We start from the raw sequence: 27,788 nt of genomic DNA, 5'->3' as shown, positions 1-27,788 counted from the left end.
CTAACGTGGAAGAAAATAAGCCCAACAGGTTGCAAATAGCATGAACATGTGCAAATCAGCATACAAAGTCTGTAGCTATATAGGCAATATATATAGATTTGTTTTATTAAACTTATATACGTATTATACATAATTAAATAATTACAAATAATATATACACTGCACACACTCGTGCTCAGTTGCATGCATGCAAGTATAGATTTGTATGCATATATCCTTTTGTTCATGGGCTACTTTGCCTCTTGGGGTGATATTCTTCTAATGACAGCTACTCTGGCTCACATTGGCCTTTAAATGCTACAACTGTTCTTGTGCTCAAAGAGATATGATTTGGGTCTCTGAAAGCATTCAAGAAAATGTGGCAAAATTTAGGAAGATTCAGGCAGATATTCCATATACCCTACCCATCCCTCTATTTTTATGAGAATCAAATTTTACAGATTTAACAATCTGGCACTATCCCATGCAGGACTGTATCTTCTGACATTCCAGTATTTTTGGAATAATGAATTTTTCTGTTCTGTCACCAACTTCGGACATTCTGTCTTTTGAATAGTACCAGCTTAAGCTACTAAAGAAGTATATGCTGGGCAATTTATGTTTTTTTCTCCTTGCAAACCACGTATGTTCTCCCAAGTAAAAGTAGCCAGCCTTTTTGTCAGGTTTTAAGGAAAAAAAAAAAGGAAAATAAGTTTTTTTTCTTGATAAATATTATGGAAAAATATTTTGGTGGTAACTTATCATTTTTTACAATAAAAATATAAAGTTAATGTCCCCTTAATTGTTAAGCAAAAATTTAAATGTTAATAATGAACTAAAAATAACTCAAAACTGCTCATGTTTCAGTTTTCCATTGAAAACTTTGAAAATTTCTCCATTTTTTGCACAGTTGGAAGGGTTTCATAGGAACTAGTCATTTTAGTCTCAAGAAAACTCTCTTACTGTATTTCTTTAGCTAGTTAAAACAAGCTGAGTGAGCAGACCAAGTGAGGGTTGTATACTGCGTTCTTTGCATGCCTCAAGTTCCTACTAAAGCTATTATCTGAAGCAAGGAAGATATTAAACAGATACTGTTCAAGAGCTTCATCTTAAAACACATTTTAAAAAAATGGTTTAAAAATGGAGTAGGCAAGTCATGATCGTTTCAATAAAATTCTGTGGAAACACAGAATGGCCAAAGTCATGTTGTGCCCCTCTGAGGGACATATAAAATGTGTCTCTATTGCCCCAAAACCATGCACGAGTGCTGTGTGAGAGGATTTGGGTAAATAGGATTCTACAGAGGCGCCAAGTTGTCTGTACAAACTGTCTCCTAACATGGGGAGTTTTAGCACAAACAAGTTATTTCTTCTAGCTTTCTTGCCTAAGAGGCAGAATGACAGCGAACAGACGGCATAACTGGTGATAAAATAATATTGGATGCTTATAATTTTTTCCATGTCTGACAAATTTTTAATAAAACAACTGAGGGATTTATTTTTCTTAAGCAAGTGACTTCTGTTATAAACCTTGGCTTTTTAGAGGTGAATAAAAGGGCTGCTTTGTAGGATGCAATTAGTCATAATGAAAAACTATTACTAGAGCAAGATGGCACTCATCATCTGTTTTATTGAATTACATGCAAAATTGAAAACAAAATGAAAACTGAAGGATCATGTGCTCTGGCATGTTTAATAAGAACTGAATTGTTTGTATGTCTTTGTTAGAGCTGCAGTACGCTCAAGGGATTGTATAGGTCTTCCTGCTCTTATATGCCTTGTTAGGACACACATTTCTGTGTTTATCTATTTATTAAATCTGAGCTATTAAACCAGTCTTAAAAAGCTATGCTTGTTGAGTTTAGTTTACTAATGAGCTCCAAAAGCTAGAAAAGTTAGGGTAAGATTGGCTTGTGTAGTTGTTTATGTTAGGTTCCTCCTCTCTGTTATCGTCTGATAGCAGTTGGTAGCAAGAGGGAACTAGAACATGACAAGCCTTTCTTCGTACTGCATTGGTCACCTGATACTGTTCTTCTAGCAGGAAAAACCAGAAATAATCACTCCATATTCACCTTCTCATTGCTATCATGATTTTATAGGCTTCTGTTAGGGCGTTTAACAGTCTTTTTTCTAGGCAGAAGAGTTCTTGTCTATATAGTATCTCCTGACAGAGCAGCTGCTGTACTCTGTGATTATGTTTGCTATACATCTGAATGTGTCTCAAGATGGAGAGATCAGAGCAGCATGCAGTTGTGAAAGCAATATAGATTTTTCCAATATTATAAAGATGTTTTCCATAGTACTGTCTAGTTCGTTTCCCAAGTTTCCTAGCTTTGAATTTCAGAACCCATCAAAGTATACAAAACTATTTTCTCCCAAATGCATAACATTTCATTTATCAACTTTGAATTTCCTCTGCCTCAACACCATCCTAAAACCCTTCTGTAATTTCTTTGAAGTCTCTTTTTAATTTTACTACCCTCAGTAATACAGTGTCATCATCAAACTTTGCCACCTTACTATTTATTCCCTTCCAGATGACTTAAGAGCATCTTGGTCAGCATCAGCTCGAAAATAGATGCCTCTGGGACTCCACTGGTGACCTCCTTTTACTCTGAGAAACAACCAATCCTTCCAGTGCTACACTATGTTGATTGTTCCCTACTGTATTGCACTTGTTCATATATCTATTTGCTTCTTTATTATAATTCCTTCCAATTTCTCTGATTTAGACATCAGATTTCTAGGTCTGCACTTCTCTGGATCTTTTCTGGAGCCCTTCTGCAAAACTCCTGTTACCTCTGTCCCTCTGATTCCTTTTTTGCCTCTTTTGATTTTCTTTGCCTCAGTCTTCACTGGCAGCCTCTCTCCTTACACTTTCCAAGTTGAAGGACCACAAGATGGGGACCAGGGGGACAAAGTCCCTCCCACTATAAGTGAAGACAAGGTTCATGACCACCTGAGGAACCTGAATATACAGGTCTATGGGACCTGATGAGATGCACCCCAGAGTCCTGAGGGAATTGGCTGATGTAGTTGCCAAGCCACTCTCCATGATATCTGAAAAGTCATGGCAGTCAGGTGAAGTCCCTGGTGACTGAAAGAAGGGAAACATCACACTCATTTTTAAGAAGTGTAGGAAGGAGGACCCCAGGAACTACTGACCTCACCTCTGTGCCTGGCAAGATCATGGAACAGATCCTCCTAGAAGCTCTGATGAGGCACATGGAGGGCACGGAGGTGATTTGAGATAGCCAGCATGGCTTTACTAAGGGCAAGTTTTGGGTGATCAACCTAGTGGCTTTCTAAAATGGAGTGACTAAATCAATGGACAAGGGAAAAGCAAGGAACGCCATCTATGTGGACTTCTGCAAGCCCTTTGACATGGTCACCCCACAACATCCTAAGTTGGAAATATACTGATTTGACGGGTGGACCATTTGGTGGATAAGGAATTGGTTGGATGGTCATATCCAGAGGGTAGTGGTCAATGGCTCGATGTCCAGATGGAGGTGGGTGACAAGTGGTGTCCCTCAGGGGTCTGTACTGGGACCAGCACTGTTTAATATTTTCAACAGTGATATAGACAGCAGTATTGAGAGCACCCTCAGCAAGTCTGCAGATGACATGAAGCTGAGTGGTACAGTTGACATGCCAGAGGGATGGGATGTCAACCAGAGGTACCTGGACAAGCTGGAGATGTAGGCCCTTGTGAACCTCATGACATTCAACAAGGACAAGTACAAGGTCCTGCACCTGGTTAGGGGCAATCCTCATTATCAATACAGGCTGGGGGATGATGTGATAGACAGCAGCCCTGTGTAAAAGGACCTGGAGGTACTGATGGACAAAAAGCTGGACATGAGCCACCAATGCACATCTGCAGCGCAGAAGACCAACCGCATCCTGGGCTGCATAAAAGGAAGTGTGGGCAGCAGGTTGAGAGAGGTGATTCTGCTCCTCTACTCTGCTCTGCTGAGAACTGACTTGGAGTACTGTGTCCAGCTTTGGAGCCCTCAACACAAGAAGGACATGGAATCATTGGAGCGGGTCCAGAGGAAGGCCACAAAAATGATCCGAGGGGTGGAGCACCTCCCCTGTGAAGACAGGTTGAGAGAGCTGGGATTGTTCAGCCTGAAGAAGAGAGACGGCTGTGGGAAGACCTTATTGTGGCCTTTCAGTACCTGAAGGGGGCTTATAAGAAAACTGGTGAGGGACTGTTTACAGGGGCGTGTAGTGATAGGACAAGGGTCAATGGTTTTAAACTAGAGCAGAGTAGACTTAGATTAGACATTACGGAGAAGTTCTTTACTATGAGGGTGGTAGATCACTGGAACAGGTTGCCCAGCGAGGTGGTGGAGCTCTCATCCCTGGAGACATGCAAGGTCAGGCTTGATGAGTCTCTGAGCAACCTGATCTAGTTAAAGAAGTCCCTGCATGCTGCAGGGGGGTTGGACTAGATGACCTTTCTATGATTCTGATTCCTCAGCTGCTGGGGCCTGAGTGGACACCTGTCCAGTTAATACATCAATAATTGAACAGATGAACTTCTTCAGGATTTGTGGGTGAATACAAGCTTATTCCAGTGTGTAGCTTTTATTCATTTTATTGATTTGCTCTAGAATATCTTCCATTAATGCTTCAATATCAGACAGATCCTCCAATGACTTGTTTGAATCTATCCTGTCACAGAGGTAGGAAGCTCCCTAATAATGCAGTCACTTCTCTCCTATTGCTTCAGCTTCTCCAAATCTGTTTTCTGCCTTTTTGATCATCTATTGATCCTTGTACTCTTTGGTAAGCTTCTTGCTTTTGATCTATTTAAAATTGAAGTTATTATGTTTTTTTTTAAATTCAAAACCTTTTTTGGCCTGCCTTATTCAGCTTTCACATTCAACTGGCTTCAGCTTACACTGTCCTATGTCCCTTGTAAAGAGTGTCTCCATATTTCTGATAGCCTTTTGCATCTGTCTTTTTTGAAATACCAGTTCTTTTCAGGTCTTCTTAAAGTGATATGTAATAATGTCTTTTCCCTAACTCAGCTTTTCTACTCGGACTTGTTTCTACCTGGCCACTGTCATAATTTTAGATTCTTACCCTTTTTAATATTAAATACATTTGTAGGACACCTCAGGATTTTTCATCTTGAGCATATTAGGCTTGCTGTATGGACTGCTTTTTAAAGACATTTTGGACTGACTGACTGTGGCTGTCCCTGTCTGCTCTAAAAGGTCATTTACAGTGACTAAAAATCTAGTCTTCAAATTACAAACATATATGATGTTTACATGAGAATAAACAAAACCTCCAATTACGATTGTGTTTTCTGTCATCATAGCCTTTATGATCTCTTTGAAATTGTCACAGTGTTACAGTCCTGGCTGTTTGTACTGTGGCACTAATATGACATTTATCCCATCTATGAATGGGACTTCAAACCAAGCGGAATCTGCATTATCCCTGGATATAACTGACCTACTTACCTTTCTTTAGTGCATAAACATAAAACACCACCTTGAAACTATCTAATCTGCCCTTTGGGAGTTATATGTTCCTTGACAGTAAAGTGTTGACCAATTATTTTTCCCCACAGTTTCTGTTATGTCAATTATGTTAAAAATCCTCATTTAAAGCTTGTTGTTAGACTCACCATGAATTCTGTTTGAAGTAAATGAGAACATGCAACTGCGTCCCGAAGCTGCTGCCGTGTCAGGATGCGGCCAGCCGACTGCAGATACTCCATCGCTACTTTTTCTCGTGGGGTTGGCACAGCGACAAAAGGTTCCACACTTCCCAAACTGCTCATATCCAAAGTCAGTGAGACATTGGATCCTCGTCTGTGTCAGAAAAGAATTAAAACAGTTATATCAGATCCGTGTTACTGTAAGGTTTACACTCGTGCAGCTGAAGCCGAGTTATTTTGCACCCTGACTTTCTGTATAGTCACTGGGAGACTTGAATATGCAAAGACTGCAAGACTGGTTTCACTGGAAGCACTGGCTGGCCAGAAAGCTAAGATTTTACACATCATCCTACCTCTTGAATCTAACAACTGATGCTGCAAGAACACTGTGCTAGGGAGCAACTATTTGGATTATTCTTAGAAGTAGAAACTGCTCCCTATATTCTACTTAATTGTTACGGATGTCGAATATGAAAGTGGTATCTTAGTAAGGAAGAAATGTTTCACAGGAAAAGGGGATGTATTTCTAACTGATACATTTAACAACCTGAAAATAAAGTCATGTCAGCTATATGTTTAAGAATATACTCAAATTAAATATATAGAATGAAGGGGGGTAAAGTGATAAAATCATCAGAAATAAGTGGAAAGATAGTGCAAACAACGTGACTACCAAGAGAGTGAAAAATGTTTCATATTAGGTGGGAAAGAAGGGCCGCAATAATAAACTACAATAATTGAGCTGCTTCCAGGAGGAGGAATGGTCACAGACATAGAGGGGTTATTTAGAAATGCCAAACATCTCTTGCAGAACAATCAAATTCATCAACATTTCACATTTTACAGGAAAATAAAGTTAGACTCAACAAACCTTTGAGCTGTGAAAATACAAATAAAGCACACTTCTGTGTGCTTGGTACAAGCACTACTCCTGTTGTTGCTTTCCCCAAACAACACTGAAGAAAACTGTCTTTTTTCACAGTTTCAACCTATTGATCAAATGTTATCTACTCAACCCTTAACTTTAGGCATATTGATTGCAATAACTCCATGCTCTGTGAATTGTGATGACTAAACACACATATCTAGGCATTAATCAAAGTTTTTGTGTTTACTAATCAGAAATCAATACTGTAAGACTGTAAGATTCAGCTGTCTGAACTGGGCTACAGATGCCCAGCTCTGTGTAAACATCTCTAACATTTACCAAGCAGCTATGCATGTATAGTTTCATTCCTACCTCTGCACATTATTGTCTCTGTGTTAATGTATGCTTACAGGGAGTTCTTTAAGCTCTTAGTGGCTCTACCACGCTCAGATATATACAAACACAACCCAAGATCTCTGTCTCACGCCTCTCCTAATAGTCATCCTGCCAGACCAGAATATAACTCTACACCTTGCCCATTTTTAAAATCACGTATGCAAGTGATGAACCATTTACTGGTTAAACCATTATCCAGTGACTCCAGTTTTCCTGCTAAAACTCTGTGTGGTTGGGTGCATTTCTTGCTGGCAGGAGAACACCCACTGGGTGAGTGTGAATGCACTCTGCTCTGGACACTGGGATGTTGTTAAGATACAACTGTCCCTTTTACAGTAATACCACATATTATTATAAATATCACAGACATCATCAGATAGTATCTGTGAGGCAAGTGCTATTAATATTGAGGCAATGCTTTCCTCTAGTTTGCAGCTGAAGTTGCTTGTGTTAATACTTGCTTATTACTGCCCTTTCATTACTTACAGGTGGGTATTTGTATATAATTGAGCAAATTACTTGTCTTTTCAGACACTGTGACTCCTTCTTTGTTTGTAACCGTATGAACCTAACACTTTTATTTTCTGACACAACTTTGATGCACTTCCCTTCCTCATATACGTCAGAGCAGCAGATCCTTCTAGAATTTTACTTTAAATTAGAATGTTTCTGTCATGTCAGTCTGCATGAATAGAAATGACTTCAGCCACTCACCTGTCACTTGGCAAAACACAAAAAGCAACAATGGCCAAGAGACAAGACCGCCTGATGGAATGGGTGAATCTCAGATTGTGTCATAGTGTCTGTAAGCCTGTTTCAGCTTAGGTGATGGGTGGGTGACAGCAAGAGCTTTGTTTCCCAGGCCCACAGGTGGTAACAGTGAGTCAGAGGTGGGAGAGGTAAAACAGAGTGGAGGTGGCTGCAGGCAGCTGGCTGCCTCCGGGGTAGATGAGGACAATTTCTGTCAGCAGAGGGTAGTAGGTGGGGTGTGATTCTGCTAATTTTGCTAGGAGGTAGGTAGAAGTGAAGCAGCATCCTGAGCAAAAATGACTAGTAACTGATACATGTAGGCTACAAGTGGTGCTCTGTGGCTAACTACACAACCTGCATGGTACTGATGTGTTGGCAGTACCAGTGCTTGTACCCCCACATCCAGAGCTGTGATAGTATGGGAGGTGGGCTCTCTGTGAACCACCTGTAGTGGCCGCTCTCTGCTGGACAATGTGGGAAGATCCTGGCTCATGTACCCATACCAGTTCCCTGGGGACTGCCTCTGCCTGCAGAGGAAGCCAGTCCCCCACCTCCATGCTGTTTCTCAAGGAAAACATCCTGTTAGACTGCTTTCTCTCAAAAACTCTCCTGCAAAAGCACCTGTTCTGACCACAGCTAGCAATTTATTCCACGGAAAAAGGCAGTCCCTCAAACAGGTGGCACTGAGGACGTATATCACAAATCCAATCTTTTGAAAATAATCCAGAAATCCACAGAAGTGTGCAATGAACCTCTGCAAAACTGTTTAGGCTACCTTTGGTTGAGAAATGAGTAGCAACCTAGACCCAGACATACTTCTGGGAGAGCCTACTGAGATTTCCTAATATAGAGGAAAAGCATTTGCATTGTTCAGTAACAAAGTACAGTGAAAATGTTAATATTTTCTTTGGCTTTTACATTGTTATAACTGACAGTCTTGGCAAAAAGGCTATTTCCTTTTTAACAACAACAAAAAGTATACCTGATCTAATTATAACTTTGAGTTTACTGCTTTTACCATTTATGGGGATTATTGACGAATACCGGTGTTAAGAATCAAATAACTTTCTCTGAAAAGAAGAAACGGTTTTTAGCTGCATATTTAACACATTGAAATTGAATACGAACTGAATATAGGGTAAAAAAATAATTACCTAAAAGATAGTTGTCTTTTCAGAAAGCTTAGAAAGTCTTTTTAAAAAAAGGATATACAGTAGATAATAGCCCTAAAGGTAATTCTTCCATAAAAACAGGCATCTCGAAAATACTTTTGATAAAGTATGCTTCAGTTAATAAAAAAAATTTAATGATTTTTACATTAGCAATACTAACTATTGTCAATAGTAACATTAATAATGCAGACTTCTTTATTGCATTCAAGACTGTCTTGAAAGATGAGGGAGGGCCTGAACCCATCATGCACTTGTATGTCCTCAGAAGATGCTTATAGTTTCAGGTCCTGCTTTGCACTCCTTGGATTCTTTATGTTCCTCCAGCAGCTAAATTCTTCTCTTTCTGTTGAAAACAGTAAAAAGCAAGAATTCTCTTCTCTTTTACTACCTGGGTGGAAAGACATTAATCCACCTTTTCCCATCTTATTGGAGGGACTGCACAAGGCTGGACACAAAACAACAATGAAGTACCACCTAAAACAAAACCCATTTTTGGTAACTATCCCTTGTCTCCAATAGATTTTGAATAAAGAAATCACAATCAGACTAGTGACACTTCAGGTCAGACAACTCATTTTTCTTGGAGAGAGAGAGATATATATATACACACCTATATATATATATATAAAATCTTCTGACTACATACAGGTATCTTTCCATTTCAAATTAGAGTGAAGGAGTCATACCCATGGGATTTCCCTTATTTCTGAATATTTACAACCCTTTTTTACCTTCTAAACTTTATATTCTTTATGTACCCCATCTTAATAGTGTGGACCAAATTAGAGTAGATTTTGATACGATACACCTCCTCCAGCATCCCCTTGAGGTTCTGTCTTGATGGGGAGGAACATCATGTGAGGAATCTGAGGAATTGTAAACATTCGTGACAACAATACATTAAAATCAGCATGAGACTAACTCTTCCGAAGTTTCACCAGCTTGGACAGCCACCTCATCACTGGGTACGTGAATAAGTGCAATCAGGAAACCACTTGTGTCTGTGTATTGTCTAGTATCCCACAGGGGGGTCTTATGACATCCTCACAGCCCTCTTTTCAATTGGGTAATAGGAACAAGTCCACTGATGAGAATTCACTGGAGTATTTTTAATAAAGCATTTATAGAAGCAGATTTTATTACAGACTGTGATTAAAAAAAAAAAGATTAATGCAATGTTTATTTGAAAACTCTCAAAAGGAAGCTCCACCTGTCCACCTCAGAGGGCCACCAGGTTACCAAAGCCTATTAATCATTAGTGAGGTCATTTCCAGGTTTTCCCTGACCCTAAAATTAAGCCATAGCTGGTGATTATGAAAATCCAATTACCCAGTTGTTTATTTAAGCTGGGTAATTTCTTTAAATACACATTCCCATGTTTATTCAGCACTCCTGAAAAATGCAACGCCCAGATTCCTGGTCCTCGGCTTTTCATTCTCTCTAGTGGTTTTGGAAGTGGCGGTGACTGCTGCTGCCCTCCAAGAGCCATTGCCCTCCGACCCCGGCATTGCAGACGTGGGAGGTGCTTCCTTCTGCACCCTTGGTCCTTCGTCCTGCTGCCGAGCCTCTGTGCGGCAGAGGCGGGGGCGGGGGCACCCCTCGTCCCGGCGCCGGAGCCTCTGTGCGGCAGAGGCGGGAGCTGTGTCAGCCGTGCAGGTGGAAGGAAGACATTAATTAGCAGGAAGAGCAGTGTTGGCTGCTCTGGCTGCTGAGGAGTTTGCTTTGGGTCCTCAGATCCCGCTCATACCAGGGGACACTCTGCAGGGTTAATCTCCCTGAGTTTTACTGCAGGGTTGGAGTGAAAAACACTGTGATTCCCCTGTGTGTTTTATATTTCTGGTGCTTACAGACTAGGTCTAGGCATGGCTCCTGATGCTCTTCCCTTGCTGGTCCCTCTCATCAGCGAATGCACTGGCTTCAAGTGCATTTTGCTCAGCTGCAATTACACTGGGAGGGCACAATTAGGCACGTGGTTGCCGCCACTTACAACCTTACTGGTGCCAGACTTCTGCTTACCTAGTTTTATGTTTCAGTAGAGCAATTCAAGGAATAAAAATATAAATCTGTAAGAAAAGACAATGGAAAAATATAGGTCTCAGCTTTCCCGCCACTTTTGCAAATAGCCAGAAGAAAACATGGTTATGTAGATGAACAAATGTGATATGTAAAAGCTGCAGTGGGGTATGAAAAGCACAGTAAATCAGAAAAGGGCATAATGTTGTTGTTGCTATTAATCCTGTGTTGTAATATAAAATAAATAAAAGTGGGATACTGCATAACTCCCATTGACTTCATCAAGAAAAATCGGAGTTGAAAAAAGAAAAAGTAGCAAAGCAGAAATACTGAGGGGTTAAAAAGAAATCTTTGCGAAGGACTGAACATATTGCCATTTTCTTTCAGCCTTGGGCAAACAGTAACACAGATCTAATATATGACTGAGGCATTTCTTCGCAAATCCAGATTTATAATATCCATTACAGTCAGTCCTCAGAAGGTTAAGAGATGATTCTCATTTCAAGAGAAATATAATTTGATAAATTTTAAAGCAACATTCACAGCACTGTTAGTTGCCTCTAACGCCTAAGAACAGTTTACATATTTTTCATGAATGCTTATATATGATTCTTGCTCTGTAAATTCTGACCTTAAATATGTATCGTCACTTTGTACTGGTTAAATTACTGGATGTCTTGGGAAAGTAAAGCTGAATGAGAGTATGGTTGCATTAAAGGGTGTGGTAATCTTTTGGGATTTTTCTGACCATCACTATACTCTCTCAAACAAGTCTTCTAAGCATGTGGTCAAATTGCATTATTGACCACCCAGATCTGAAAAAAGAAGATTCATTTTTGCTCTATGTCTACATTCTTTTCCTGGAAATGTAGAGCTCATAAATTTCAGTTTTCCCTTGTGCTGCAGCACATATTAGAGAATATTCTGATAGAAAACCTCACAAGTTCTGATAATATAATACCCATTAATGAATTATCCTCTTATTTACTCATCCTTTCAGCAAAGGTCAATCAATATAATAAGTATTAGAGAAAATAATTAATTAAAAATTCATTTTGTAACTATGTAAATGTCATCCTAATAAATATTTGCACATATGTACATTATTTATACATAATGTACTTTTAATTTTTACATTCCTAGGTACCCTATGAAGCTTGTTATACAGATGCTATGTTTGGCAGGTCCGTGATGAAAACTCAGTTTCCCAGATGATCTCTGCTTTGCTTGCTAACAACTTTGGGTTGCAGTTGGTTTTCCCTTGAACAAATGCTACAGCTTTTAGGAACTCTCTCAGATCTGGAGTTATCAACAGTTTTAAACAAACTAAACCTACCTCACACCCAAACTGAAGTACTCAAAAATCAAAACCTTCAGTCAACCAACTAACAAAGACAAAGAAGAATCAATGTTATAAACAAGACTAAAACATCAGGTTCCTTAAATCTGTGTCATTTCTTAAGTTATCTTAAGTCATTTTGCAATCAATTGTCATAGGTACTCTTCTCTAAAGGAAATTGCTCTTCAACTGATTTCAAGATTCAAGATTGTTTCTGTTAATCATTTACTTAAAAAATAACAGCAGAAGAATGCAAACTGATTTTGGTAGAAAATCTGTAACTAGGAATTTAAAATGACTGACTTACTTTGCATTAAAGGATAATATGCATTATGGCCAGTCTAAATTGATACATCCCAATACCTTGAAGGACCAATTCCACTCAGCTCCTGTTTGGTCATTTTCTGGCAACTTTACTATGCATGAAAATAAAAAATGCACACTATTCTTTGGAGCTGAGTTCAACCTTCAGCTCTTTGGTGTGCAGCTGGTCAAAACTTAATCTTTGCCCTTCTCCTGCCGTCCCCTGACATACCAGTGCTACTTAAAACACCAGAAGTTACCTACTGACCTCCTATCATGCCTAGGAACAGTGGACCTGTCTTTTTCTATAGGCTTCTGGCCTCATTTTCAAAATGTTACTCCTCTCACAGATTAACCTTTCTTTGGCTCTGTTTTTTCCTCTCCAGAGAGGAGATCCTGGACAGATAGGTAGGTAGGTGTCAGCCCAATGTTTCCACAATGCTTAGCAATTCAATTGTTAATATTACTGATATTTATAATATTTCTATTTTTCTTCAGAGTCACCTGCACCCAAGCTGAATCCTGTAGCCATCTGTGTGACCAGCTCAATCTTATCAACCAGAGGAGCTCATTCACAATGCAAAGGGGTAAGCTGGGTATAACACCAAAACACTTACTGTCAGAAAGCCATGGCTGGAGAATATTTAAGATCAGGATTATAAGGGAGGCCATAGGATGAAGTACACTGATCCTATGCATCTTCTTGGAAAGATCTGCTATATCTACTCATCACACAGATCTCCTTGTAGTATTCTAGTGCTGCATTATTATTTTTTATCACTTATTTGTCACTCGAAAAACGGATGTTGAAAGGAAAAGAGAAGGGATGCTGTGAGGCAAGACTTCCAATCCTCTGTAGCTTCCTAGCTACAAGAAAGCTTCTGGCAGCACTCTCCAACACTCTCTGAGTCCAATCAGGAGCATCAGCTATAAAGTTTAAATAGCTTTTCTGGAAAGTGGAGGCACTTCGTGTTCTCTCAAGAGGGTCTGTTCTTGTTCCCACAGCCACAAGTGAGAGCAGGCCAATACCTCCAGCACTAAACTGCAAACAGTTTTCAGGATCTACTCACAGCTCAGCATGTCAAAATGAACTGAGGAAACGGTTTTGACAAGTACTTCTGGACTAAGTTTTAAGCAATCAGTATCTGGTTAGGACAGGAATGGCTCAATATCCTGTAGAGGAAAACAGCTGACATGAGAGTAGTTTCAACTTTCCCTCTTTTAATCACGCTTTCTAATGTACTGCCAATTCACTCCTGTTCTGCCCTCGATAAGGCTACGCTGCTCGGCTACGGGAACTGACTGTTCAAAAATGCAAAGCTTATACAACCTCCCATCTTTTCCTGTAGATTATTTCTAGAATCAAATTGCATTTGGTCACGCAAACTTCTTTCTCCAATAAAATTTGAATGGTAACATAAAGCTCTATTTCTGATTCATATTCACATATACGTGTTTGCAGCATGACTGAAAACTGAGTTAAACATTCAGAAGTAAAAATAAATGAAGATGCTAATTTGTTGTGTTTATTTGTGGTGTTTTTTTCAAAGAGCTGAATAAATGTTTACTAATTTATGGTTAATTTGCTTTAGATGGTAGAGCTTTAATTGAATGCAGTCTTGTTTATTGGTATTATTATCTCCTTGCATTGCAGCATTGCTCTATTTCATGCTGGAGGCCGCATTGCGCAAATATACCGGATGACCTATTCTCTTTCCAATTAATGTATACAGTAATTTAAACCAAGTGACAATGAATATAAACAAAGGGGATTAAAAGAATAGGGAAAGGGAAAAGAAAATGGAGATGAATAACAATTAGCTGTTAGGGCTGCACAGATTAAATAAATGCACAATCTAATGAGTTCAGATAATACACTTGTTTAAGGTAACCCAACAAGAACTGTTGAACATATTCTGTTCACTGTATCTTGTGCTTGAAAATTAAAAAAAAAAATTAAAATTTGTGACGTATTTTTTGCCATACTTGCATGAGTTGCCCCTCTGTGATTTCAATTCATAAATATCTCCATGATACCTTGGAGGAGCTGTAGCCAGGGACTATCACTTCCCATTTAGATCTCTTGGCCAGGTGAAAATTCTGACTACTTTTCCCAGCATATACAAGGCTCACTTTTTTGCCGAGCACTACAGTATGCCCAGAGGGTGCTTGCTTGCAGTATTCAGACAACTGTAGCCTGTCTTAGAGAACTGATCTAATAAATGAGAAGGGAGAAGTGCAACACTACAGCCATAGCTTCTAGGAAGTAAATTTTTAAGCTTCTAGGAAGCAAATTTTTTAAGATTGCTTTACTTAAATTTTTTTGCTATTTACTTGGTCAGCCCTATGGTAAACAAATAAATAATGGTCTGAGCTTAGATTTTTCAGCTTTTAGATGAAAAACGTTTGTGGGGTTTTTTGGTTGGTTTGTGTTTTTTGTTGGTTTGTTTGTTTGTTTTTCTTTCATAACAGGAGCCTTATCAATAAGTCCATTTAGCTTCATGTATTCTATACTAATTAATCTCTTAAGCACAAACCCTACCAGCATCCTGCACCTGCTGCTCATTTAAGGAATATGATCTACAACTCTTAAATCCAAACAAGCAAATACATAATCTATTCACACATTAATATCCTTTAATAGTCTTTTGAAGCTTTAAGCAAAACCAGCTGACCTGGAAAAAGACATGGGTAGGAGTGCTCTTAATGTAAATGGGCAGTATCTTCAGACAGTATCAGTAAGAGAAAATTATTTTTTATTGTCACTTGAAGACTAATCAGTACAATGAGTTCTTTCCTGGTGAGTTTGCCATTTGGGAAAGACAGGAAGGAACATCTGGGAAAGAGGCGTTTACTACACCCTGTCAACCTTAAGATAATAAAAAAGCACATTCCTTGTTTATTTGACTTGGTCTTCATTATCTTTAAACTACTGCAAGTGTCACACAAAAGATTTCTAAGCAGACAAATGAATTGTTAGTGCACTTTGAAGAAAATACTGCACAGCAGCAGCAGTTCCTGAAGAATGCAATACCTCCAGACCCACACCATTGCTCAACAGAGCTGCGCCATCTATGGACATTTCTAAAGGGAGCCGGCAAAACTGCTCCACTCACTCACACAGTGGGCAAAGCATCTAAGACTGCCTGTACAGAACAGAAGTCCTTTTAGCTCATACATTCTGTAGGATGGAGTCTCATTTCCTGAGTGACTTACGTGCTTAAGTTACACTGCGAGATGATGGGATTTAGGCTCTTAAGAGACAGGAACCATGTATGTGCACTTAGGTCTGCCATTCAGCTGCTCCTGAAGTTTCCAGAGCTGACACCTAAGCTAGGTAGATAAACCTTCCTCTCTTCCCAGCTATTTCTTTTCGATTCACTTAAGTAGCCTGGCTTTCCAGTCTTTCTTTCTACTGGAAGGCTCGCCCAAACAAGTATATTAATGTGCAAAGGGCCTGTATTCCCTTTGAAAGTAAAGTTTAGGAAATCCACTTAGGCTTGCAATTTGAAAAGGAGCAAAGCTTGAATGCTTTTAAGACAGCTGTCTTTTTGAATGCCAAGGAGTACTTTATCTTGTGCTTCAGAGATTAGATAGACCTTTAAAAGAGGTATTGCCAAGCTATACAGATTTGTTTAGGGTTGAGTGGCTAATAAGGAGGAGACAGGTAAGTGACCTGGAGCTCCTTTCTACAGAGCTCAGCAGATCCTTTGAAGGCCACCGCCCTGGCCACTGCCGGCGTTCAACAGAGTCATTCCTAGAGGAGAGGGGGGGGTAGGCTGACCTCTAGAGAAGGGAAAAGCATCTGTGTCTGTGCCCAGAGATGAAGGCATGGGCCAGACCAAAGGTTTTCTGGATCTACTTTTCCTCATACATACCATCAATCAGCCAGTAAAGATTGGAAATTTCATAGTGAAATAATTGTAATAGCTTCAGATTCATAATTCTCTATTAGCAAAGGATTCATGGCATTAAGAAACTTAAATCCCTTTATTCAAATTCATAGAAGTGAATTTAAATTGGGGAGGGAAGTGTGAGGACTCTGATAAAGGCAGTGCTCCTCTAAATGCACATTGCATTATGAAATAAAGAGAAAGGAGAAGTCATATCTGAAAGATAAACCAAACTCCTCCCATCCAGACCTCTGGCCCATCTATGTCAGCACAAACGCTCTGAACACACAGGGCTCCATACAGCTAATGATGTAACATGGTTAGATTAACATACATTGAAGGGAGTGATGTAGAAACACGAACATAAACTTGGTGTACAATGTAATACCAAAGGTTGACCAGTATCCTGTTTTCAACAATGGCCAGCAAGAGGAGGTTTAGGGAGAGAACACAAGAACAAAGCAAGCAGGAATTACCAATTACTTAAATTAACACTTATTTATTTTTAGTATGCCTTCCAGCTTCTGGCAATCTGTAGTTTATGAATGTCCTGTACCAAAGATTGCTTCCAAATCTTTGTGTCTTGTGTCATCTTTTCTGTGATTTTTTCCTTCAGAAAGCTTTCTTAGCTCACCTTATGACCTGTGCACTCTCCCAGGACACTGAACTCTGTAGCTGGGAGCCAGGCAATAGTGAACACTAGACATGGGGACTATAAGGATATTTAGGCCATTTACATTTGGGAAAATCCTTGTGATGAGGAAGAGAACATTTATTTTATTCTAGTCTTATCAGTAAATTGCAAATGCATTCTCTATAGCCACAGGATTAGCTTTGGGATTAATTACAATACCAGCTTTCTGCTTTTTACAATGCCACCTTCTTTCACAATCCTATTCTGTATTGTGCTCTGTGGGCCAAATTCTCTTCCCAGATACCTTTATAAATCCACTGAGGCAAAACAAGCTAAGCAGAAACTAAAGTGAAACAAGACCATGCAAATTGGATTTATTAGTTATTGTGTACTTTCCTGCCATTCTGATTGCTTTCTTTCATTTCTTGTAAGGTTATGCTGTTACGTCCACTATCAAATCCAGGGAAAGGAACTGAAAGCCTCTGGATTATGCAGCAGTTCTCCAGTGGAATTTGCTACAACTCAGGAAGGATTTGAGACATCTCAAAGACAGGAGATGTGGCTGCCAGGGGGACGGTGGGAAGCGGAAGGGCAGGTTCAGCTGCCTCCTGCCCAGCACTGGCCCCATGTCTCACTGGCAGCATGGCTTTCCAGGGAGCTGCTGTTGGTCATCCCGAAGCATCGAGACCAAGTTCCCTAGAGAAACATTGTACTTAACGACATTTTTTTGTGTGGGAATTATATACAGTACTTCCCCTTCTGATGCCTATCGCATATTTGAGCAGTTATTTGAAGTCGCTGTGTTCTGTTTTGCTCCTGTTATCAAATCACAGTATTAACATAACAGGGATAATTATAGCTACCATAAATTAATAACAACAATACACTCTGTTTGTTAAGCATCAAAAGTATATTCTTTGATAGGGAACATAAGGGAAGTTGCTGTCCCAGAAAGAAATATCACAGTTGTAGCTTCTTACAGGCTCCCCTGGTTAGAGAACTGAACGAAGAGTTCAAAAGTCCAGGTATTTTATGAAGATAGGGCATGGATTTGCAATATCATCTTGGATCAGTCACTTAACCAATTAATGTCTCACTTGCCTTAGTATGAAAATCATTAAAAGAGTTCCTGAAACACCTTGGATGCACTCTGCTAAGGTTTAAAGTCAAACCAAACTGATGCATCAGCTTGGGTGTGATAATATCAAAGCAGACACAAATAGCAAGAACCTGGCCAAAATGTCAATGTTGTAAGAAATCAGCTACTCCCTCTAGGCAGCCTCTCCTGTGCTGAGCCATTCCCATAGTGCACTCCTGGCTCCCTCATCTCTGCTATGAGGATATGCCATCCCTGCTTCTCTGTTTCCTGAGGCGTGCCTGGTTGTCTGTATGCATCTATTACCTTTGTCTGATGTTTGGGTTGTAAGTTTTCTGGAAAGAGGATCATTTCATTTTTGTGTGCATATTGAGCCCTGCACAGAGGGATTCTGAGCTGTGACCAAGGCTCTCAGGTATTATATTAATAAAAATGCTAAAGAGAACTTCCTACAAGAGCTGAGAGGTACACTGACACACAGATTTATGTGTGGTATTCTTTGAAACATGTATCTGCAAACAAGGGGCATTTCTGCTAGTTAGCAATGTTAAGTTGTCTGTACATACCTGCTCTTTCTCTGCAAGAGATCTCTGCTGAATTTCCAGAACTAGATTTTTCCAAAATGAAGCAGTATAATTAGTCAACTGTTATAATTTGTAAGTGTACTCCTGACAATGTGTAGAAACAAAATGAATTATGATTGCACTCAAAGAAGAGATTCATGGCCTTGATTATTAACTGGTGGCTACAATATAAGCTGGGTGCAAGTACTGCCCAATACATGGCTTCTTGAAATTCAAAGATATATTTGGATATTTTACATTGCAGTTTTGGAGGCACTTCAATTTTTTTTTCCTTTAACTGTGTTCTGTGTCTGTTCCTAACATATTAAATTAAGGACAACTGAGATAAATTTAGCTTTAGGCTACCCTGCAGAACAGCTGGCCAGAAGCAACGGCATGGTCAGTGAGAAATGCACTCCATAACAAGAGGAAAGGTGAATATTTCTGTATTTATTTGTAGCATTAGTCTTTTTCAGATATCAATAAGGCATTCAAGGACATTTTTCTATAAAGCCCCCAAATCTGAAAAATCAGTCTTCCTTGTAAATATCAACCGCCTGTATATCTGATAAGGATGCTCCCCTCTACTTTGGTTGCTTATATTGCTGAAACCACTACCTGTGGGTTCTAGTGGAGGGCTCATGAAATGAAACATACCTTATCCTGTTTACAACTCAAGCTCATAATGAAACCGGTCATCTTCTTACAGTTTTTGTCCCTTAGGACATTTCCAACCCGCCCTTGTGAAAAGGCGATAGTTTGGTTGTAAATGTCACAGATGGACACATCCTGCTACGGGCTGAGCCGAGATACTCAGAGCATTCAGGTTTAGCTAATGTGCACCGTGTCACGTTCCCAGATGTCCCACTCTGCCTGCACGTTAGCACGGCTGGTGAAGTGGTCACAGCAATCCTGCCTAGGACGGTCGACCACAGAAATGAAGCAGAGGCAGAGAGGAGCTGAGGAAATCAGTCACTACCAAGCCGCATCAGAGTTTAACCCTCTGACCAAACAGTGCTTAAAAACGCAAAGCCGCTGCTCAACAAGGCAGGATTACTCACACAGCGGAAATCACACATGTGCCCAGGGCAATAATGGCCCATCTGATGCTAGGCCTCAAGAAGCATTTAAATATTAACATGGATATTTCCCCTCAGTTTCTTGTGCCGTGTGTTACTTTTCAAAAGATCAGCTGGACGAATCACTGCAAAACCACCAAAACTGTCTACCAGATGGTGGCCACTGATTAATTTGTCTTAACTTAAGCCAAAAAGGAAGAAAATGTGATGGGTGGAGCACTAAAGACAAGCACAATCAACATCCGACCAAATAGGGTTTCCTGTCACCTTGGGAACGACACTGATTGGCACTGCAGTTTCCTGTCTACAAGCTAAAACCAGTAGCAACTGGAGTAACAAGAATAAACGCCAGATAAGAGACCTGGGAATACAATAAATTTATTACAAAATTCCTGACTAAACTTCACAAGACTGTAAAGGCAAATCCAAGGGTAGGCATGGGCTGCATGCTAAACGGAGCGCTCCCCGGCATCTGAGAGAAGAGGACTACGAAGTTGCACCAGAAGATTTTCTCCAAACAAGGGTGGCCTGATTTGCCTGAATTATCCACTCCCAGAAATCAATGTCACATGCTTTGAAGAACTTTCAGTTCTTTCCAAGAGGAAAAAAAAAAGATGCGGGTCAATTTAAAGCAGAGATGGAGCTCGGAGCAGAAATGTACTGTCTGCGCATGCTAATCTGAAGTAATTTCCAAGAGGTGCTAGAGACACAGGAATGGACTGTGGGTGGTAGTTTGGGTGGTGGTACATAGTTATTTGCATTTATTTATTCAGATCATAACTCTCACAGAGTTTTGCTTCAGAAAGCTCTAACCACAACCAAAACACCTTCTCAACCAGCCAGAACTCAAATAGTTAAATATGGCTTTTAAAGGGTCTTTGTTAGGCTGCTGCCTGAGTTCACTTCCCCTCCAGAGAAAGGGGACAATCCACATTCCTGCCCTCTTCCTATACTGCAAATAGGAAAAGACGTCCGTAATGGGTTTGACAGAAGTTTGTGCAACTCAGAGGACCAGAGCTTGTAAAAAGTTTTCAGAGTGACTGCGCACTAACAGAAACACTACACAAATTCAAGCTGGAGGAAACCTATTATCCTCTCTCTAGTCATGCATCCATGTGCTGAAAGAGACCTCTCAGACACTGAGCAGAGGACGCTCAGAGCTGGATCCCACTTCATGTTCCTCATTACTTAGACCTGTTTCTCCCTCCTCGGTAGCACAGGTTTTCAGCCCTTACCCTGTCACCCAGAGTGCAGGTGTCAGAGGCCACATTGTGATGTTGAGGTGGCCTGAGGAGGAGGGAAGCCACAGTGCCGGGCTGCAGGGAGACCTTGTGTTGGATGCAAACACTAAAAGGCACAGCCCATAAGCAGCTGCCCATGATCAGGACAGCTCCCCTCATGTCAGCTGCTACACCAGCTGTGCATGTATGTCTTCATGTGCAATCTACATCTAGAAAAAGAAATTAAACAGTGCCAGGAAACGATCCCAGGCCCTGAAACTCAGTAATTGATATTGCTACTTTTCCAGCCTTGCAGCCTTGGCTTGTTTTTAGTCTTTGCCAACAAGACCACTTCAAAGCAATTCACTGGCACAGTTTGGGAACCAGCACATGCACAAACCATTCCCAGTAGGCACTCTGCATCCAGCCTCTGCTCTTTTAGAGGTAAAGGGAGTTTGGCAGTATGGACACAAACTAATCTCTGCTGGCTGGCCTTAGTGCAATAAGTGTTTATGGGTCTATTGAATTTATTAGTGCATCTTACAGACTAGGAGAGAATATAGCTGAGAGGTCTGCCAAATGAGAGAAATGCGTTTTTAGGTCCTTCAGAAGGTGTGAGGTGGTGTTTTTTTTTTTTTAAATTGTATTCTCTCTCCTTAAATGATGGACAAATAGTAGCATGTAGGACTTCTACTGTACTTCAGGTTAAGGTTCTCATCTTTGCCATATCTCTCCAGACGGACACGCCAGCCAGCCAAGTCTCTATCCAGTGATCTCTATCAGTCAGGAGCATGGCTGGAGGAGGTTTATGAGGCACATCCAAAATGCTCTAGTCAGTCAATGGCAGAGATGGGTGGGAGCGCAAGAATTCCTGCCTCCCACCTCAAACTCAGTTTACTGGTCCTTGGTGCTTTGCAAATTCCTTCTGATAGGATATCACCCTAAAATTGTTCTCTGGCTAGTACTTTTGTTTTGGCACATAGCTGTGATTTGAACAATTACACCGACATTTTCCTGAAAACAATCCCTAGGATTTAAATTAAGAATGCAGAAAGCATATTCAGCTTCACACAATAGGGTAAATTTATCCTCCAAATCTATGCAAAGCTAGTATATTTTAGCCAGGAAATTCAAGGCCCCTTCCTGTAAATATATTAAGTTCCCATGCCTGTGTCATAAACTAGAAAACCTGGCATGTTTACCACTGTCCAACCTCAGGGTGCTACCCTCTGAGCATTACTTGAAATGATTACTCACAATGGACAGTTTTGTATGAAGATAACAGATCACCAACACCATAATTATATTTGCAGCAACTGTGCTCTGTGATCTAAAAATCAGAAAAAAACCAGAGGGAATTGTTGGGAATTTTTCTCATCTATTAGAGCAGAGACTGGGTTGAACAGTGATATCCTGAGATGCAGCTGCTATTATATTAATGAAGCAAAGAGCATATCAGGTTTTTTACCATGTTCCTAACATTTCTTATGAGGCTGAACCACAGTATTTATTTGGTATACAGTATTGTTACTATAATGATTCATTTTAACAGCGATTGTTTTTCTGACACCAGAAGAAAAGATACTACAGTCAGTGTTTGCTATCCACAGCATTTGTCATCCAGATGGCAACTGACAGGGCACAGAAATTATACAGGCCAGCACAATAATTTAATTTGTGTGTCTATGTAGAATAACTAATAAAAGAGAATAGTTATCAGTATTAACATAGGGATTTTCTTCTACCTCCAAGCCTGAAGTGTAAACTGTCCATGATTTTCTCTGTAAAGCTGTCAAATACAAGACGTTTCTGAGAAAGGATGCCAAAGGCAGACAGAGAACAATAATTACTCTCATTAGTTGTGCAACTATGTGTGAATACCTCTTGCTAATACACTCCTGATTTAAACTTTACCTTTTGGCAGTGAGTCCTACAGACCGGGAACTATGGGTTATCTGAATAGATTTTAAAAAAAATATTTTTAAAAGTATTGCCTTTCTTTCTCATCATAATATCTCTTTTCTCATGTTATAAGGAAGTGGACAGAGATGAGAACTTAGCAGCTTTATAATACTATAATGCTTTATAATGTAATATTTAAAATTTTATATCATTATACTCACTGTAGATTCACGGAATACTTTTTAGAACTGGAAAAAAGAATTCTGCTGTCAATTTACAGGTGTCTTCATGATGGTAAGACAAATCTCATTGGTTACAGTCTATTACCTGCGGCATAGGGTTTTTACATTATTGCCCTGCTTTGTGGGGAAAAGTAACACCGCACTCGGTTCTCGCAATCAGAGTTCAAGCCAAGATTCAGTGCTATCTGTTATGTTTGTAGGGAGTTACACTTGACATTGATTTAACTGATTTTTCGCCTACTATTCTCTATTTGGATACCAACTGATTTTCTCTAGAGGTTGCAAACTTGGTTGCACACTTATCAGAGTAATCTGCACAATGTATGGCTGAATGATGTCTGTGAGCAGCCCTCTGCCCTCCAGTTTTGCTCATGCTGGCATTTCCTTCCCTTCCATAGAGTATCTTCAGTTTTCCTGTGTCCCAGCAGTGCTTCCATATCGTTGCAGAATTATTTTATTTCACATATATTATTTAAAAAAAAATCACTTATCTGCCAGTTTTTTTCTCTATTTGCCAAACTTTTTTTTTCTGTTATATTATTCACTCTTTTGTATTTATTTGCAGAGAAAAAAAAATCAGCACCAAGCACATGTAAAATGTTACTTGGTCTCAATGAGAGTCCTGCATGCCCCTAGCATCTCCCTTTTAGACAGAAAAATTTTCCAATGAATATGTAACACACTGAGAAAACAGTGCTGTGATTTTTCCCAGTGATCATTTAGATGTAATAGCCACAGTTTTAGGCCTCTTTGGCTGGGATTGAATACAAATGCTTAAGAAGACTTTCCAAAACCACTGTTTGTGTTTTTTAACACACATGGCTATTTTCCACATTTTCTTGTCTTCCATGTACTTTTTCATGCTAGATAGTAATTAATTTGAACAAAAGAGTATATGGTGCACTAGTTACTTGAAATACAGCTGTCCTAGTCACAAGTAATACCAGAACTGACTCACAGCAGCAGTGGCTGGGAAAAAAGTTAATCCAGTAGTAAAACAAGTGAATACTGTGTTGGTGTGGTAACTTATTAATATTTATATCTCCACTATGCCTGTATTTTAACAACTCACTGCTTGTTCTAAGAATTTTCAGTGCTTGACATGTCAGAATGAAATTTAACATATTACATCCCACTTCACCAGATCTGATTTTGGCTAAGACTGTTCATATCGAGATGAATTTTGGGCTAACCAGTAGAATAAAATGAAGCCTTACTCTGCTGAAGGAAGAAGTATATTTCAGTCATATAAACCTATAAAAACCCAACTAGGAAAATAAATGCTGATGCAACATTCATGGATATGCTTATGAAAGAGAAAAGAATAATTTACATCCTAAATTCAGGTGTTGGTGCTATGATATTGAGACAATTCATCACTAAAGACACCTAGGAGAACAACATTAGCTCTCCCACTCCTTCGGTCAGTAACAGCACTGTGTGTGATGGAAGTCTTTGCTGCAAAGGAGCAGCACTTGTGAAAACACCAGTGTTCTGCACTGAATGATCCAGAGGATGCCAGGAGGCTTTGAAAGCAGCCCTTTACTTGTCTGCCCCAGCAGCTACCATTAATTGTAATATAAAGTGGTCAGGGCCTCATTGTTCTTACAGCCCACTCATCAGCACACCTCTTGGGTCCAACCTCCACTCCTGGCCACCACAGCTCCATCCCCTCCCCAAGGGCAGGCTCCATATGGGCACACATATCAGCCTCCAGGGAAATCACTTGCCTCCTGAGGGCACTGGCCACCTCCCTTCCTGACTGTGTGACCACCTTCCCTTCTCCAAGAGCGACAGCCAAAGAGAAGAAGATGCAGGACACCTCGACACCAGGCTTGGGGTGGCGGCGTGCGCAGGGGGAGGTGGCAGTGCTGGCCACCGGCTCTAGGTGTCACTCGCCCCACACCCCGCTCCCTCACAGCTGCATTCAGCAAGGCACCAAGCCCCAGGGTATATGCGTGTCACATGAAGATCGTCTGCGGCATTCTACACATATGATAGTGCAAACATTGCATAATCTGCCCGCGAAGCTGTGTCTTACAGAAACAGCTGAGTAAGAGCCTTTCCAGATATGCAGAAAAGAATGTACATGGACTTGGCTCTGGCACGGAGAAGCACAATCCATTTGAAGAAGCTGGACAAACTCCCAGAAACGTTTTGATCTGTGGACAGCTGTCCATTAACAATTTGTCTGCCCCTGTACCAGCCAATTCTATTCCTATTAAAAATGGAAAGGTTCAGAAGGTCAGATGCTGACATGGTGCTTTGTGAAAACTCAATTCCACCATATTTTTGCATTTAGATATGTTCCTCAAAGCAGCACCTGGTGTGCAGAGCAGGGAGAGCTTGAGATGCAAGCATCATCCAGCTTTTTCGCCTCATCCTTCAGAGATACTGTCACAAACTTCCCATCAAGATGGCTAGGCACAGTGGCTGGCTCCCTCCCTGGTTTGGCCCATGGTCCACTGATTTCTCTTTTAAGAGATACAGTTTGGTCTGGATCACACTAGGCATTTCATGACTATGGATCACACTTAAGGAACTAAATCAGGGAGTGTGGACAGGTAGAAAATACTGCTCAGGAACCACTGTCAAGCCACCTGGCCAAAGGAATCTCAGTGCTGTTTGTCAAGAAGCCCCCATACTGACACTAGCCTGCCATGAGCTGCTTCTCCTGGCAGAAACCAAAATCAGGGTAGCAAACATTATTGAATATGTGCCCCCAGACTGTGGCTATGAGCAGGAGAGGACCTCCAGGTTTGATCCTATGCCATACTGACAGCAAAAGGGCTGCAAGCAGTTTTGTGCACAGTGTGCTGCTTGCAGTGTGCAGATCCATGCTGTAAGGTCCACTGCTAAGGCAAGGTTGTTGTGGGGCAAAAGGTGGAGAGGGGTTTTAAACTGTTTGCATACCTGGTCACTAGATAAAGTCTGAGGCAAAATGTGATGCTGCATTATTACTTTTTGCCTCCAGTGCTTCTGTGTGTCAAAATATGTGCAAATTTGTTCATAGTACAGGACATAGTAAATAAATAAGAAATATATCTAATAATAGCTGTTTGTTTCAGAGGAAGAAAAGACAACATATTCCCTAAAGTTCTCTTCCTCACACCTCCAGGCCTTCGTGTCACTGAGCTTGAAATAAACTTAAGTCACTGTCTCTTAGAAGTGGACTTGGGGTGATAAAGTATAATCGTGTTAAACATGACAAAAAGAACTGTACAATGGGATGTTACCACAATTGCTTTAACTTTTTCACAATGGCCTATTAGTATTCTTTTACAGTAGACACTGAGGTGCTCAGTTCCTTTAATTTCTTTTTCCTTAGTAATAAGCTGAAATGCTTGGTTTATTTGATCAAACATCAGGTTTAGATTCCTCTTTGTATCTCAGCTCTCCATTTTGACACGTCTGACTCAGAACTTTGTCCTTCCAAAGGATGAAATTTGGTTCAGGAGTATTAAATACTGAGTTTCTATATGTGGTGGTGGATATTTTTTTTTGCTTGTTTGTTTAAGAAATGGAAAAATTTCTTCTCTGGTCGTTAAGTACAAACTCCCTCTACAAATTCCTTCACCCCAATCTTTCTCAACTATTACATATGCTATGTTACGTACTAGGTATTATAAACTAGCTATGTGATCCCTATGCTTGTGTGCTTTATTTTTCATTGTGGAATGAGAGCAACTATCCAAATGTTTTTACTTGCTTTCTGCATTCCTTATTTTTTTAGCTGCAGTGATACCACTATGTATTTTATGACAGCTCTGCCTTTCAGCATCTTTTACTCATGGAAGAATTAATCCCCCTCCCTTAGCTCTGTCTATGGCTCATAAAGCCATTGATAAAATCTCTTGTCATTGAAATCCCACGGTTCAAGATGAATCAAGGTTACTGCTCAACTCTGAGAGTCCTCCACTTGGCTCCACTCAGTCTTCTTTTCATTCTGATTTCCCTGTCATATCTCCATGGTGTCTGTTCTTTCATTTATCATCTGTGCAGGGGTAGAAGAGTTCAGTTGCACGGCTGCACGCCACGTTAGTTATTCAAAGCACTGATGCTTTATGAAAGCGGCCTGCAGCCATCAGGCAAGAAATTATATAGGTTTCTAACAGAGGAGAGGCAGATGTCAGTGTGCATTCTCCTGTGGGAAGAATAACTATTTCTATAACAAGCATAATGGTCCTGTTTTTGAAAAGTAGAATGAGTGGTAAGGTTTTGTGCTCAAGTATTTCTGAGGAGCTGCAGACAAGGGTCAGTTTCATTACTAACCACTTCTTTCTATTTTTTGTAAAGCCTGTAGAACTCGGACTGTATCCCAACCATCATGGAAAACTCAATTTAAGAATAAAAATTATCTAAAGGTGATAATGGAAACACTATATGAGGTAGGTGAATGTGCTTTGTTGGTGTAAGTATTTATTCTTCCTAAGTTTCCCATGTGCTAGAGACTCCCTGACAATGTGAACATCCTTTGCTGACAAAACATAACCAGCCCTTGTGCCCTCTGCCAGGATGTCCAGGATCAAAACAGGCAAAAATCAGTGAAAAATGTAAAATTATTTCTTTGGAGTAATTGCTGGAAATGCAAAGAAATAAATTAGCAAAAAGAATTGCAGTACTACAGTTAATCTCAGCCCAAAGTTCTGGACCTTTA

General features: G+C 40.2%; 1 protein-coding gene across 1 annotated transcript in view; it reads right to left on the bottom strand.

Moving 5' to 3' along the window:
• The window catches only part of PTPRR (protein tyrosine phosphatase, receptor type, R), a gene marked incomplete at its 3' end in the record, with an annotated part of 66,122 nt that overhangs the window by 19,950 nt on the left and 18,384 nt on the right, over nt 1–27,788 (bottom strand). The window contains exon 5 of the mRNA XM_010178603.1: nt 5,629–5,815. Within this exon, the coding sequence (XP_010176905.1) occupies nt 5,629–5,815 (187 nt within the window). The remainder of the gene's footprint in view (nt 1–5,628; nt 5,816–27,788) is intronic.

The sequence above is a fragment of the Mesitornis unicolor genome, unplaced genomic scaffold (assembly GCF_000695765.1).
Source record: "Mesitornis unicolor isolate BGI_N332 unplaced genomic scaffold, ASM69576v1 scaffold11692, whole genome shotgun sequence".
Lineage (NCBI taxonomy): Eukaryota > Metazoa > Chordata > Aves > Mesitornithiformes > Mesitornithidae > Mesitornis > Mesitornis unicolor.
This window is presented reverse-complemented; position numbering and strand designations above follow the sequence as displayed.